Below are 15,632 nucleotides of genomic sequence, written 5' to 3'. Positions count from 1 at the left end.
CCGCCTAACTTTTTTTTAATTAAAAAAATTAATTAAATTAAAGTGCCTAGTAGTCATACAAATATCGCATCTAACTGCCGAGTGCCGATACTGGTAATGACATAACATCACATGACATCACATGACATACAGGGAAAATGGCGCCGAGGCGCACTCCCCCTTTTGAAGAGAAATCATCTGTAATGGTAGAGAATGCATCAGTAGTAACGTTACCATTCGGCGTATAATTTATCAATTTCATCTTGCCAACTAGTTTGTGTCTTAATATATTGTAGGTCCTACCGTCCACCTGCCAATTTCCCACTATAGCGATAATAATGTGAAGCATTATTATAACGCTGTGGCTATATGCCCGGTAGCTCTAGTACTATAGCCCGCTTACATTGACTGCCGCTGGCACGGTCAGGCGGCAGTCAATGTAAGCGGGCTAATAGTACTAAAGCACTATATGCCCGGCAGCGGGCACGGTTTCGTTTCCTAAACGCTGTGGCTATATGCCGGCAGCCGGGCACGGTTCTTCGTTATTCCTAAATGCCCGGCAGTTCTTAACCCTAACTCTAACCCTAACCTAAACTCTACAAAAACCCTAACTCTAGCCCTAAACCTAACGCGCTAACCTATTAAACCGCTAATTCCTAACTCTAACCCTAACCTGTTTACTTGAGATACGCTAAAAATTAAAAACTGCTGGGCATTTTAGGAAACAGAAAATGAGACCGTGCCGGCAGCCGTCAATATACTGCCGGCTGCCGGGCTATCAGGCCATCTGTGTTTCCTAACAGCCCGGGCAGTCCTAACCCATAAACTGCTATACCGCTAACCAAAACCTAACAAAACCCTAACTCTAGGCCCTAAAGCCTAACCCTAACCCAACCCCTAATCTAACTCTAACCTACCCTTGTTTAGCTTGAGAATACACGCTAAAAATTAAACTGCCGGGGCATTAGGACAATCGAAGACGCGTGCCGCGGCAGCCGTCGAGATATACGCCGGCTGCGGGCATATAGCCACCTCTGTTTATTATTAACCACAGCCAGGCAGCTGTTGGGCTGAGAGGGTCTATAGACTAGTACTAGTAGTAGTACTAGTTAGTTAGTAATAGGCCGCGCGTTCACTAGCGAAGTTTTTGAGCACCGAGCCTATATTACTAAATAGGCCTGTGCCAGATTTGGCCTCGAGCACGAGCGTTCCAGCCACGGACGTTTTTGGGCACGCGAGCCTAGTCTAGTCCTGAGCCAGATTTGGGCTGGCGTGAACGTATTCGGCCTATAGCGAACCGGGCCCTTTACGATGTTCGGCCCATAACAGACTCGGCGACTACGGACATGCGGCCCATAAAATATTGTGATCAATCAATTAATTTGCTTGCCAATACCTTGCAGATATCTATTGCCATATAGAGTTGTTTTCCTATCACGCATTACATGGGTCGACTTTAACCGCGTGGCCTCGGCGTGCCAATGGCCACCTGAAACGGGCGTCGGGGCCACCTGAAAACTGTCGGGTTGGTGGCCGCCTGGCGCACAATAAAAATTAAGGCCGTAGGCTCTACGCGACGGTTCCGGACGAAGAGGCCGCTAGGCTACGGTCAGACATCCATCTCACACCAGAGATCGCTTGTGACAGCGTACACACGTCAGCTTGATTACGGGCAAGCTGATTACTACCGCTGCTGGCTGATTGCCAAGTGATGTGTGTACGTGTGCCGTGTGTCCATATGCGTGTGGCGCTGCGGCGTGTGGTGTTGTACGCAGCGCGCGGATGTGGTGTGGATCGTGTGTTGTGTGCTTTGCGCGGTGGCGCGGCATGTGGTGTAGTATCGTGTGGTTTACTGGAAGCCAGATTCTGAGAATGTCAAATCCGGCAACAAGAAACAATGCTTTTACTGCCTAATCAAACAGTAAGCTGCACCTGCAATCCATTCGCACCATCCAGCTGTAGGTGTTCGTTGCGCAATTCATGTTCTCACGAGTTTGAAGACAAGTGAGTACATCACCTAGAGTGTATGTATACGAGGGGTGGTAAGGATGATACGATCGTGGTGGACGGAAGGGTGTAGGTGGGAAGGTGATAGTCAGGATGATACACGTAGAGACAGTGAGAGAGCGTGTGTAGGGAGGGAGGGTGTAGCGGATGATACACTGTACGAGACAGGCGAGCGAAGTGTAGGGAGGGGTGTAGGGATGATACACTGATAGAGAGCAAGGGAGATTGGTGTAGGGGGGAGGGTGTAGGATGATACACTGTAAGAGACAGGGAGGGGTGTAGGCCGGGAGGGTGGTAGGGATGATGTACACTGTAGAGACAGGGAGGGGTGTACGGGATTGCATACACTGTATGAGACAGGGACGGGTGTAAGATGATAGCAGCTGTAGCGACAGGAATGGTGTAGGGGGGAGGGGTGCTAGGATGATACACTGTAAGAGACAGGGAGCGGTGGTAGGGGGAGGGGTGTAGGGATGATCCACTGTAGAGACAGAGAGGGCGTAGGGGGGAGGGGGTGGTAGGGATGATACACGTAGAGACAGAGAGTGGGGTGTAGGGGGGAGGGGTGTAGGTATGTGCAAAATAGACGGCAGCAGCTGAAGCCAGACTCTGATGGATCTGACGGCCATGTCAAGGAAAATTGATTCTGATTGCCAAGCAGAAAGGTTCAGATGACAGTCAACCTGACATTGAATGATTGAAGGACAGTTTTGATTGAGCATCTTAATGACATGAGTTGCTGCTATGTAAATAAAGATACTGGCAGAGGATTTGTAAGGGCTTTTTAATATTGAAACTTATTTAACTCAGTCAGCGGTTTTGTTGTTCTTTGTTTGTTGTCGTAATCTAGTTATGTTATTGCGGATTAATGTGCCACACACATTATCCGCGCATTAGGCATAGCTTTAGAATACAAATAAATTATTTAATAATGTAGCACCGGGGCCCCGAAAATTCGCATTGGCACCTGAATCTCATAACTCAAGTGCCCGCGCGGCCACCTGAAAAAAAAAGTTAAGGCAAGCCCTGCATTAACAAGTTTAGTGGTGTTTTTATCATAATCATGTTATATGACAGTAATAATGCGTCGATCGGTAATAATGACGTTGTATCATTGTATGAGTTAAAAAGATGGCTGCGGCCATCACACACTGGCTTATGAGTAGTAAAGCCTACGAAATGATAATAATGTGCGTAGTAGTAGTGAGTAGTCGTAATAAGTAATAGTAATACATAAGCTAATAGTTATTACTCCACAGTCACTGACAGTGACTCGGTAACGCCTACTCTCGTTGGGTATATTATTGTAATAGTATGTGTATGTTTAGCTCCATAGAAACGTATTGCTAGGTTACGCATACCCTAGCTCTAATACCTAGTAGCCGCGGCTTACCATTAATGCCGGCTGCCAGCGGCAGTTAATGTGTAAGGCGGGCTATAGTTACTAGAGCTAAGCATACCCCTGACGTGTATATTTGACGTCAGTCAGCACAGCCTGGTCGGGTTTAGGTGTATGTAGCTCGCAAGAAAAGCGGTCCTTTGCTAGTGTTAGAAGACCGTGTTGTATCTTGACGTTAGTCAGCACGACCCTGGTCGAGCTAGGTATATATGTATGTTGTAATATGTAGGCTATCACCAAGTTACGCTGGACTAGGGTTCCTGTCTCCCTGACCTCTGTTTGAACCTGGGTCGTTCATCGATCTTTCTGACTAATCCTAACTCTCGTAACTATCTGATATGGTTAGGGTTACCGAGTTAGTCAGAAAGATCAGAACGCGAGCCAGGTCAAACACAGAGTCAGGGACGACATATAGACCCTATCAGCAAGCAGTTACGCTCTTTCGCTCCTACAGGGAATAATCGCAGCAGGGGATTAGATGGCTAGATTATCATCACGGTTAATTATATCGTATGCATATTGCTAGCTCCAAAGAAATTCAGTCTTGCTAGGGTTTAGAAGACGCATGTATTGTATAGACAATGGTCGCACAGCCTCGTCATGCTAAGGCATATTTGCCCATTTAATGACCCAGTGTCACAGTGCTTCCTGTGTTAGAGAGAGTGGATGAGTGTGAATTTTTATTCACTGGGGCAGTTGATAAAAAATTCACACTCAGCCTCAATCTTCATGGCACTCACAATAAGCGAGTAAAAATTTATGTTAATATATCGAAAGCCACCAAGAATAAGAGGGCGTTTACTGTTTGCGATAGTTATAATTCATAAGCCAGTGAAATCACTTTGTTTTACAGTTCTATGATTATCGCCTATTAACAATTCAAAACTTTGTTATACATTTTTACCACTAATGTGAAAATTAAACCAATTCATGGGCAATCTACAGGCTTAAACTCGGCCAGGAACATCTAGATGCACGGCTAGATTGGATAAGTGGAGCGCAATTTTTGTGTTAATTTTAAGAGAAAACGAATATCGATGGTGGTTCGTCCCATATGGAGCTTTACCCCTGAAATTTGAGGCTCTACGGTCGCCTAAACTTTCATGTATTGTTCAGAAGTACAACATCGTGATGGTGCACTGGCATGTGAATTTGCTGTGTCGCCTGCTAATACTTGAGGTTTTGACAGCACACTGTGAGCATCATTGACAATAGTAAAACGAGAGAGATATTTTGCTTGCTCTTCCAAATTTTAATTTATACATACATACATGTAGCAAAGAATAGACAGAAGAATCATTGTAGACATCAATAATCGATTGCCACATTGGTACCAAATTTGTAAGATAGCAAGAGCAGATATGAGAGGGAGAAAAGACTTAGAGAAGGTAGCGAGAAAGCTAGCAAAAGACGAGAAGAAGCGCGAGAGAGAGAGAGAGAAGAGAGAGAGAGGTGGGGAGGCGAATTGGATAGAGAGTTAGAGAAGAATGAGACATACACAGTAAAAATAAACAGTGTGGCTACATGTATGCTGCATGGTCAGTCAGCACACATCTAACTACCTGAGCATCAGAACTTAATCATTCCGATGGCCATATATTGGGCACTACAATAGACAGAAGAATGCATTGTAGACAAAGCAAGATCATTTGGGCAACATTGGGTAACAAAATTTGTAAGATAGCAAAGAGCGATTACTGAGAGGGAGAAAGACCTAGAGACGGAGCGAGAGGCTAAGGCAAAGAGAGGAGAGAGAGAGAGAGAGAGAGAAGAGAGAGAGAGAGAGAGAGAGAGAGAGAGAGAGAGAGAGAGAGAGAGAGAGAGGGGGGGTGGGGAGGCGAATTGGATAGAGAAGTTAGAAGAGAATAAGCTACACCGTAAAATCAACACTGTGCTACATGTATGCCTGCATGGTCAGTCACTACGGCACATAACTACTGAGCATCCAGACTGTAATCATTCGATGGCCCCATATATTGCACTACACGGGCTAAGTTAGTTTTGTGAGGGCAGTCATTTTCCATTGGCTGCATACTTCTCCAGTAGTTGTGGGCAGGCATTCGGCTTTCTACGTGTTTTGTGTGGCGGGCGTTGGTCCCTGATGACTTTTCTCGGTTAAAGCTGTTGGTGCAGCCTGACGAAGCGTCTGCTTCGCGTCTTAGCAGCGGCACTATGGCGGCTTAGAAAGTTAGCTTGCCTCTCGCCTGCATAGCTATTTATGCGTGTGTGCATCCTAAAATAATGATATGATAAACAAATCAGGATTAGACGCAGGGTAGAAATTAAACTTTTGAAGCACTAGGGAGTCCAATGGACTTGCCTGCCCCTCAAAAAGAGGGAGTCGCGGCAGAAAAAGTGGATATATGTTTCCATGCCATTGAAAACGGTGTCGCGGTGACGTCAAGTGTTAAGCGTCTACGCACCGGAACTCGGGCTATCTCCGAGTAAAGTTGCAGTGCTACAGCTAGCTGCTGATGGCTACGTCACGCACGATAACGCTGATGCGAAAAAACCTTAACCCTAACCTTAACCCTAACCCTAACCCTGAACGGCCTAACCTAACCGCTAACTCTAACCCTATACCCTAACCTAACCCTAAATAGTTAAAATGGATTAAAGAATAGAAAAATAGAAAATAGAAACAATAAAAATAATAAACAGATGGGATTCGAACCCAGCGAGCCTCAGAAGAAACGTCCGGCGCCATACGCGCTGGCGCTATTTGGTTTGCTCGACATGATGTATTTGGATAGTGCCCTATATGCATACATGGATGGGCGTGCGTGAATGTCTATGGTGGCTGTTTCTAGCCACTGAACGTCACACTGACGCACACGTGACATCACGAAAATCGGTCGGTGCGATGGAAAGCATATATCGCACCGGCAGGAAATGAGGAGACGGCAGTCTGAAAATTCAGAACTAAAGATAATTAACAATAACGCATGTGCTTATTTGAAGGTTCATGGCGGTTGCACATGCTCCAAATTTCTTTGATATTTGCTGGAAAAATACGGTAATTGCGTGGGGAGCTGTGCTGCTGTGAACGAACTGATAGTATCAAGAGCGTATTAAGAATGAGAGCAGTACTTGTAACGGTGAAAAATGGCAAAAAACCATGTGTAGTTTCAGTGTAAATTAGTAAACTTTAGGCGTTTTAATTAGCTGTTATATAAAACGGCAGACGCGCTTGTTTCTACGATGTCGGCCTACGCTGAGATATTAAGTGGTGAAAATCTAGTATTTTGCCGAAAATCGACTCGATTTCAGCTGCCGAGGCTTAATTAGCACATATTTTAGGCGAGGCATTTTAGCATGCCGTTATGTGGTCAGCGTTTTTTGTCAGTATTTAACCAATATATATACCTTGCAAGCGTCCATTCGTTTGTCGCTGAATGCTTAAAGCTGTAGACATTCCAGTTGATGGCTTCGCAACACTGACTTTGTGAGCCAGCTCTCACTGATATATCGTACACTACCAGCTGCTGTATGGAGATGATGACGCCTACTCTGCAATGTGCTCAATGCTGGCCCAATGTCCACTGCAAGGCAAGAAGGGAGGGCCATAAGACTCGCTTTATGTACGCGGTACTCTTGCCACGGAGATACTGTATGTTGACTTCAGGCCCAAGCTCCTGTTTGGATAAAGTTTTAATAGTCTACTTTGAAAAATTGAGTGTTGTTCCTTTTTGACTAAACATGCTAAATGTGTGATTCAAGTTATCCACATGTCCAAGAACTGATATTTTGTTAGATGAAAAAAAAATCACCTAAAAAATGTCAAAATTAATAGTACAAATGCAGAGCTAATTTTTAGCCCAAAATGCTGGAAATGGCATTTCATGAAGTCTAGTTTTCAAATTTTTTCTGGGGGGGCATGCCAACGAACACCCCTAGTTTGCCTCGTGACCTGCGGGCACTCCGATGCAAATCACACACCTCGGCGAGCCAAGGTGTGCGATTTTTCACTCGCCTGCTTTTTCCAAAACACAAGGACTGCCTGATATTATCACATCTGTTGTTCTAGACTCGCATCATTCCTGATCTGGTTGCTTGCAGGGTGCGGATATCTTCCAGGCGAGGGTCCACATTGAGGTTCAGTGGACGACAGAGCTCACCATTGCAGCCATAGAGCGTGCCGGCGGCGTTGTCACGACGTCTTTCTACGACCCGATCTCGCTGACCGCCTTGGTAAACCCCGAAGCGTTCTTCAAGACGGGCTCTCCGATCCCGCGCCGCATGCTGCCACCTGTAGACTGCGTCGAGTACTACACGGACGCGCGGAATCGCGGGTACCTGAGCGACCCGGGGAAGGTGGCAGCATCCCGCGCCGAGCTGTCACAGCGGTACGGCTACGCGCTGCCCGACCTCACGCAGGACCCGCATTACAAGATGCTGACGACGGACAAGGACCCGAGACAGGTGTTCCGCGGACTGGAGCCGGGCTGGATCGTCAACATGGCAGACAAGGTTGTGCTGAAGCCCACGGACGACAAGTGGCAGCACTATTACAGGTCGTAACGCTCTCTGTGCACGCCGAATATGAACAGTCGTGCGTAGTTGCCCGTGCGGCGGCATCCGATGACAAGTGACAGCACTATTACAGGTCGTAATGCTCTCTGTGCGCGCCGAACATGAACAGTCATGTGTAGTTACCGGTGCGGCGGCGGCGGCGTCAGATGACAAGTGACAACACAATTATAGGTCGCGATGCTCTCTGTGCATGACACATGCTTCATCATGTGTAGTTACCGGTGCAGCGGTGTCAGCAGCGCACGCCAGTAAGCTACCTGCGTTGCCGTCGTCGTGTATGCCAGTATGCAAGCATGTAGTTTATATGATCATTTGTTACTGTGTATGTGAGTGTGCACTGGCAAGAATTGGTAGTAAACTCGGAACAAATTCTTCGTAACGTTTGCGTATACTTTATTCTTTGTACAGTTGTTTTGAGCTCAAATATAACTACAAAATCAAAATGTACAAAATGTAATGTACAAAATCATAATGAAAGAGTCACCAGGTAAAATAATGAAAACAGTGTGACATGCCATTGTTCATATTAACATGAATCTGTCCACTGTGAATGAATTGCACACATAGGTAAAACCATTCCAGCATTAAAATGGCACGTTCTCGCAGCAAAATGCATAGATATACCTACTGTGAGCTCGTCTGTTGCAAAAATTCACTACAACTCATTTGTATTGCTACTTTCATAACATTTCTTCAGCAAACCTAAACAGTCTTACGAAACTAGTACTTTCGAATGTTTACAGTGTTTACATATGCGGGACATAGCCAAGTGATCACAGTTTTCATTAACAGTTCTTTTCTATGATAGAACAAGTTATAATTAATTATTTGATGATTGTTCAGTACAAAATTGGAAAACTTGTTTAAATCGTGTTATTCACATTACTTATGCAATCAGCAAACAAATAATTATAGTCTTTTCTTTCCAGGAACTATTTGCGCTAGCGTAGGCCTACTGTTAGTGTTCTCAGTTGCATCGCTCTATGTGTATCTGTACGCCGAAACTTTGTCTGACAGAGTTTTAAAAATTGTCAGCTTCGGAGCACATTTCTGGCTCAATAAGAACATTTCCTGATGTTTGCATACTGCAAGTATGCCCACAGTAGGTGTATATAAGCTTTTTGTTGCGAGGTTTATTCATTTTAAAGAATCTAGTCTATATTATTTTGCATGAAGTTCATGGCATTACATAAACCAACCCCCTCAACTCATATCATACAAAGACAGTTCTTACGTATGTACAGTAAAAATAAAACAACAACAACATGCCATTGCACCATTCAAGCAAACCATTCTTGCTGACTCCTTGCCTACTTTAACTTGCATATCTGTCAAGAAATAAGAATGGTAACAGCTCATTACTGACAATAGACACGTTCACAGCAGTATTATAAATGTTTCAAGCAATGTTTGCAGCAAGGAGTGACAATAGTTACTGGCTTCATGCATCTCTACAATCCACCAATGCTGTGCTGTGACTCTTCAAATAAGTTTGTCTTATGATCAGATGGGTTGGCACGTGCTTCATATGAACATATCGTCACTTCATGGCGGTGTGCCTGCAAACAACGGCAACGTGAATATATTACTTGAAACATTAGCTACCCATAGTACGAACACGTAGACCTAGTTTTCAGTTTTCACTATGTAATAACCTTATCCTATTGGCTACTGTCTATACCATTGTGGAGTCTGGAAACACCCCAGAAAATTGTGCTGAATGTTAAGAGCATTGAATTCATGTGCAGTCATGAATTGTTCAAAGGGTTTAAATCCCACTATCAAAAAATGAGATTTTGACTGCAGAGTATTTTACAAATAATTTCATTCCTGTTAAATGTCCTCTGTAAAATTCCTGATGAATAACCGTATATTAAAAAGACGAGCAAGCCAGAGAAGTAAACCTAACCCTAACCCTAACCCTAATCCTAACTCTAACCCTAACCCTTGTTTACTTGAGATAACGCTAAAAATTAAAAACTGCCGGGCATTTAGGAAATCGAAGACCGTGCCCGGCAGCCGTCAGATATACGCCGGCTGCCGGGCATATAGCCACTCTGTTATTATAACCACAGCCAGGCACTTGGGCTGAGAGGGTCTATAGACTAGTACTAGTAGTAGTACTAGTAGTATAGTATAGGCGCGTTCACACGGAAGTTTTTGGCCCGAGCCTAATTACTAAATTAGGCCTGTGCCAGATTTGGCTCGAGCCGAGCGTTCACACGGACGTTTTTGGCCCGAGCCTAGTTAGGCCTGAGCCAGATTTGGGCTGCGGGACTATTCGGCCTATAGCCGAACCGGCCCCTTACGAGTTCGGCCCATAACAGACTCGGCCGATACGGACTCGGCCCATAAAAATTTAGTTACGTTGAATCCAAACCTTCTCGATATATTTAAATTATTGCCATATAGAGATATGTGTTTTCCTCAACCATTAACAAGTTTATGTGGTGTTTATCATAATCATGGTTATATGACAGTAATAATGACGTCGATCGTAATAATGACGTTGTATCATTGTATGGCGTTAAAAAGATGGCTGCGGCCACTCACACACTGGCTTATGATAGTAAAACCTACGAAATGATAATAAATGTGCGTAGTAGTAGTAGTAGTACTAATAAGTAATAGTAATACTAATACTAATAGTATTACTCACAGTCACTGACAGTGACTGTAACCCTACTCTCGTTGGGTTATATTATTGTATAGTATGTGTATGTTAGCTCCAAGAAACGGTATTGCTAGGGTTAGCATACCCTAGCTCTAATACTATAGCCCGCTTACATTAACTGCCGCTGCCAGCGGCAGTTAATGTAAGCGGGCTATAGTACTAGAGCTAAGCATACCCCTGACGTGTATATTGACGTCAGTCACACAGCCTGGTCGGGTTAGGTGTATGTTAGCTCCAAGAAACGGTCTTTGCTAGTGTTAGAAGACCGTGTGTATATTGACGTTAGTCACACAGCCTGGTCGAGCTAGGTATATATGTATGTTGTAATATGTAGCTATCCACAAGTTACGCTGATAGGGTCTGTCTCCCTGACCTCTGTTTGACCTGGGTCGTTCATATCTTTCTGACTAATCCTAACTCTCGGTAACTATCTGATATGGTTAGGGTTACCGTTAGTCAGAAAGATCAGAACGAGCCAGGTCAAACAGAGGTCAGGGAGACATAGACCCTATCAGCACAAGTTACCTCTCTTTGCACACAGGGAATAATCCACAGGGGATAGATGGATAGATATCACGTTAATTATATCGTATGCATATTGCTAGCTCCAAGAAATTCGGTCTTGCTAGGGTTAGAAGACATGTATTGTATAGACAATCAGTCGCACAGCCTCGTCATGCTAGCATATTGCCATTTAATGACCCAGTGTCACAGTGCTCCTGTGTTAGAGAGAGTGGATGAGTGTGAATTTTTATCACTGGCAGTGATAAAAATTCACAATCCTCAATCTTCATGCACTCACAATAAGCGAGTAAAAATTTATGTTAATATTCATCGAAAAGCCACCAAGAATAAGAGGGTTTACTGTTTCGATAGTTATAATTCCATAACCAGTGAAATCACTTTGGTTTTACAGTTCTATGATTATCCTATTACAATTCCAAAACTTTGATACATTTTTACCACTAATGTGAAAATTAACCAATTCATGCAATCTACACTTAAAACTCCCAGGAACATCTAGATGCACCTAGATGGATAGTGGAGCGCAATTTTTGTGTTAATTTAAGAGAAAACGAATATCGATGGTGGTTCGTCCCATATGAGCTTTACCCCTGAAATTTGAGCTCTACCCCTAAACTTTCATTATTTTCAAAGTACTAACTCGTGATGGTCACTGGCAATGTTGAATTTGCTGTGTCGCCTCTATACTTGAGGTTTGACAGCACACTGTGACATCATTGACAATAGTAAAACGAGAGAGATATTTTGCTTGACTTCCAAATTTTTATTTATACATAACATACATGTACAAAAATAGACAGAAGAATGCATTGTAGACATCAATATCGATTGCAAACATTGGGTAACAAATTTGTAAGATAGCAAGAGAGATATGAGAGGGAGAAAGTTGTGAACGAGGCGATAGATACTGTGTGAGTATGCACCCGCTGATAAAAAATTCCAATCATAGTGAGAAAACGTGTCAGTTCTTTTCTCGAAGCTATCAAAACTAACCGAGAAATGATGGTGCGTTGCATAATTCACTAACGTCGCCTGTGATACATACCTGTGTGAATTCCCCCCTCAAGCCCATGTAATAAACTTTCGTCGTGTCGGCACCAAAGTTTTTTGGAAAGTAGATCGATAGGTGAGTTGTACTTGAAAACTTTACAGGCCTGCATCGAAATGATTGCACCACATTATCTCAACTGAAACTTGCTCAATGGTTCAAATGTACATGACATGTCCACTTCTAGTATAAAAGCACATTATAAGCAACACATGCTTACTGCCAGTATGTGTTACATGTTAGGGACATCTATTCAAACCATTATTATTTTATTGTCAATAATCGTATTACGAAGTATGAAATGACAAAATGCCTTTAATTCGACATAATGACATTTGGTTGTTGTCCTGACCATATTTGAATGGACTCCGTAACCGAGTAAAAATTTAAACACGTCTTACTTTGTTGCATATTCCAAAACACCTTCATAGTCTGGCTGCATCTCAAACTCTTGATCTGGTGCTACAGTAACATCATCAAATGTCATGTGTGGTCTATTTTTGTATCTGTAAGATCAGAAATAGAAATAGATACAAAATGCCCATAATTTGTCATTTACTATGAAATAGTGTACATGCTAAAGTCAAAGCTGTACATGACAAAAGCATAATCTCGAACACTTTCATTTAATCTAAATATTTTCATTTTTTGCCTACTATTGCTACTGCCAACTGCTACATCCACTTATTACTACTACCACAATCTATCACCATTAAAAACTCTGTCAGAGTCCTGGAAATTGGCCTGTGTCAAAAGCTCGATAATTTCTACCAAAATTTTATATTAAAATGTCTCTGACATAGTCTTTGCATCTGTTTTAAGCATTACATACATTTATGTGGATTTTTAACAAATATATGTTTTTTTTAAATAGCTAAACCACCACAATTCTTTGACTCAAAGAGTTTTAGCACTGATAAATTTTTGCTATCACTACTCATGAAGTTGAAAGCAAACTGCAAAGTGAACATACAGCTTCATAGCTGAAGGGTGAGTTTCATCTTCACCACCGATTACAATAATCCCCTTTAGTTTCACATTGCCAGTAAATCTGCGAAAAAAATAAATTAAAAATCACATTAAAACATGGCAAAGAAACAGCTGCAATCCACGTTTGATATAAAGGAATTGTCAGGCCAATACATTATAAGGTAGCATAAAGTTGGGATATATGTATTCCCTTCCTTTACCACTAGCACACTTCATAACCCAATTGTTATTAGATGTCATTGATATTAGGTTACTGCAGATCATTGGCACAAAAACAAAATATAGAAACTCCATGACCATTTTGATCTCACTTATAGTTATATGATTACTCCAAACAACCACAGGTCTACTGATACAGCGTTTCATACTTACGGTATATTAAACAGCAATTCCTCATCACAATCACTTTCAACAAACTGCAAGAGTATGAAAACAAAACATTACCAACCAAGAATACTGCATAACAGATCATCTCTGCTGCTGACTTGGAGGCGATTAAGTCCTAAAGTAGCATTTTCATGACCAAGTCAAGTGCATGCCTAGCTCCAAGAAACGGTCTTGCTAGGGGTAGAAGACTGCAGTATAGACAATCAGTCTCACAGCGTCGTCGGGCTAGTGCACGCCATGCCTGGCTCAAGGATAGAGAGAATGTCCAGTAATAAACATCATCCTATCCAATCACCGTCCTGGACATCATCTCTATCCTTGAACCCCATGCCCCATGGCAGCAGAAACAGGGTAACAAGAATAGTTTTATATGACAATGAAAGTGTCAATGACACTGTAGCTCACCACAAAAAAGGACACAAATGAGTGAGTGAGAAGAAGTCAGTTTTAATTGAGCAACCATCGACGTACATTATAGAAACAAAGAGTATATATGGGAGAACTCCCATTATATACTCTTGATAATTATGTGTAATTTTTTATGTGAAAATAAATGTTTCAGATGTGAAAGTCTGAGATGTGGGCGAGTGATGGCGTTAAACCTAAATGACCGCCATTTAACGTTTTTATAATATTCAGATTTAGGCACTGCCTTAAAAGCCGCGAGCTCCGCGAATGTGCTGTAACGTGTGTAAGATTGAGCAGATGATACGCTTATTCACGTAGCTGCACTCATTACCATGTGACAATGGTTTCCACTTTTGCCCATAAAGCCACAACTTTGTCAAAAGCGTTAAAATGTGCCGTTGCATGGAGTGTTACTTCATATGAGCTTTTCTAGGCGGTAATTAGCACACTAGGTTGCCATCTGTATATCGCAATAATAATTTGATATAACCAAAAATGAATAATAATTTGGACAGTAGATGGCCGCTATTACCCGCTTTGAGTTCTTAGCAATGCGCGTTTCGCAAATAAATTGTTATTAGCCTGCGTTCGCATGTTTTGTATAACGCTTACTCTAATATAGACATTTAATCCGCCAGGCGTTGGAGCAGGAATACCAATTTTGCATATAAAATATTGTCAATGAAATCTTGTAAAACACAAACCAGACGAGTGTGACACCACAGACGTTTGTTACCTGCGTAGATCTTACTCAATATGCATATATAATGCCAAACCATCCTAATTTGCCATTATTTTATTTTTAATATCACAACCCTAACCCTATTCATTCACATACACAAAAATGAGCCAAAATCCGTTGTCACCTGAACTGGATGAATGGCAATTCCCATTTTTTTGCCAAAAAATTGCCGCCTGGCCATCGAAAAGTACTGTCGACTGGCGTCGCTCAAATAGACGTTTCAATATGGGAGCATAGCAGTAACAACTATACCCAATTTCAAACATGGTGGGACCAAACGGCATTCTGAGTATATCGTTGACCGTAGCCAAATGTTTGACGGAAGACAGGCGGACAGTGCACGGACGACGCGACGATACAACCACCTGGCAATAGCTCCAGCTGACGATGTCGAAGCGTGCAAGCTAAAAAACTGAGATAAAAATCATTATATGATGCACCAGAACTGAGATTGGCATCATTTCATGATACTTGTATTTGATTGGCTGCCGCACTATGTGCATACCATGATAAAGTCGCCGTTGTGCCAGACGGCAATGAACATTAATTATATATTACATATAATATTAATACTTATCCAGCGGTAATGCACTAATTACATGTAATGTACCAGATCTGAATCCACCGTACATACCTTAGTTTGTTTTCATTTACGTTGCAAATAGGAAAATGTGTTTCTGACCATTTACTATTTTTAAATGAAATAGAAATAGAAATGGGTTTCTGATCTGTTTCCTAATTTTAAAAGTCTAAATAGGCAAAATGGGAAAGTGGGTTTCTGATATCTGTTTCCTATTTTAAAAGTCTAAATAGAAGAAATGGCCGGTTTTCTTATCCGTTTCCTATTTAAAAGTCTAAATAGGAAATGGAAAAAAGAAAAAGACAGGTGTGTACCGTGTACCGCGGTGCACGGTGCATGTACCGCGCGTGTAGCGTGCGT

The 15,632-nt window shown here is 42.5% G+C and overlaps 2 protein-coding genes across 2 annotated transcripts; one reads left to right on the top strand and one right to left on the bottom strand.

Moving 5' to 3' along the window:
• The first annotated feature begins 6,046 nt into the window (after window positions 1-6,046).
• On the top strand, window positions 6,047-8,297 carry LOC106813178 (39S ribosomal protein L15, mitochondrial-like). Its single transcript, XM_014817246.1, has 3 exons — window positions 6,047-6,126; window positions 6,347-6,401; window positions 7,445-8,297. Exons 1-3 carry the CDS (start codon window positions 6,047-6,049, stop codon window positions 7,904-7,906), a joined length of 597 nt encoding a protein of 198 aa, XP_014672732.1. The 3' UTR covers window positions 7,907-8,297.
• LOC106813177 (PITH domain-containing protein CG6153-like) lies at window positions 8,291-13,571 on the bottom strand (the record flags this gene model as incomplete). The annotated part of the gene is made up of 5 exons (XM_014817245.1): window positions 8,291-9,477; window positions 12,163-12,271; window positions 12,567-12,671; window positions 13,139-13,216; window positions 13,528-13,571. Coding segments are annotated over 5 exons (444 nt in total), but the record flags the coding sequence as incomplete, so codon positions are not given.
• Between the last annotated feature and the right edge of the window lie 2,061 nt (window positions 13,572-15,632).

This window comes from Priapulus caudatus, unplaced genomic scaffold (genome assembly GCF_000485595.1).
Source record: "Priapulus caudatus unplaced genomic scaffold, Priapulus_caudatus-5.0.1 Scaffold736, whole genome shotgun sequence".
NCBI lineage: Eukaryota > Metazoa > Priapulida > Priapulimorpha > Priapulimorphida > Priapulidae > Priapulus > Priapulus caudatus.
The sequence above is the reverse complement of the archived record's forward strand: the minus strand, read 5'-3'. Positions and strand labels throughout refer to the sequence as shown.

Coding starts and splice junctions, on each gene's coding strand:
- LOC106813178 (XM_014817246.1), top strand. CDS start 6,047: ATGGGATTCGAACCCAGCGAGCCTCAGAAGAAACGTCCGGCGCCATAC. Junction 6,127..6,346: donor TTTGGTTTGCTCGACATGAT/GTATTTGGATAG, acceptor GCTTATTTGAAG/GTTCATGGCGGTTGCACATG. Junction 6,402..7,444: donor ATATTTGCTGGAAAAATACG/GTAATTGCGTGG, acceptor GGTTGCTTGCAG/GGTGCGGATATCTTCCAGGC.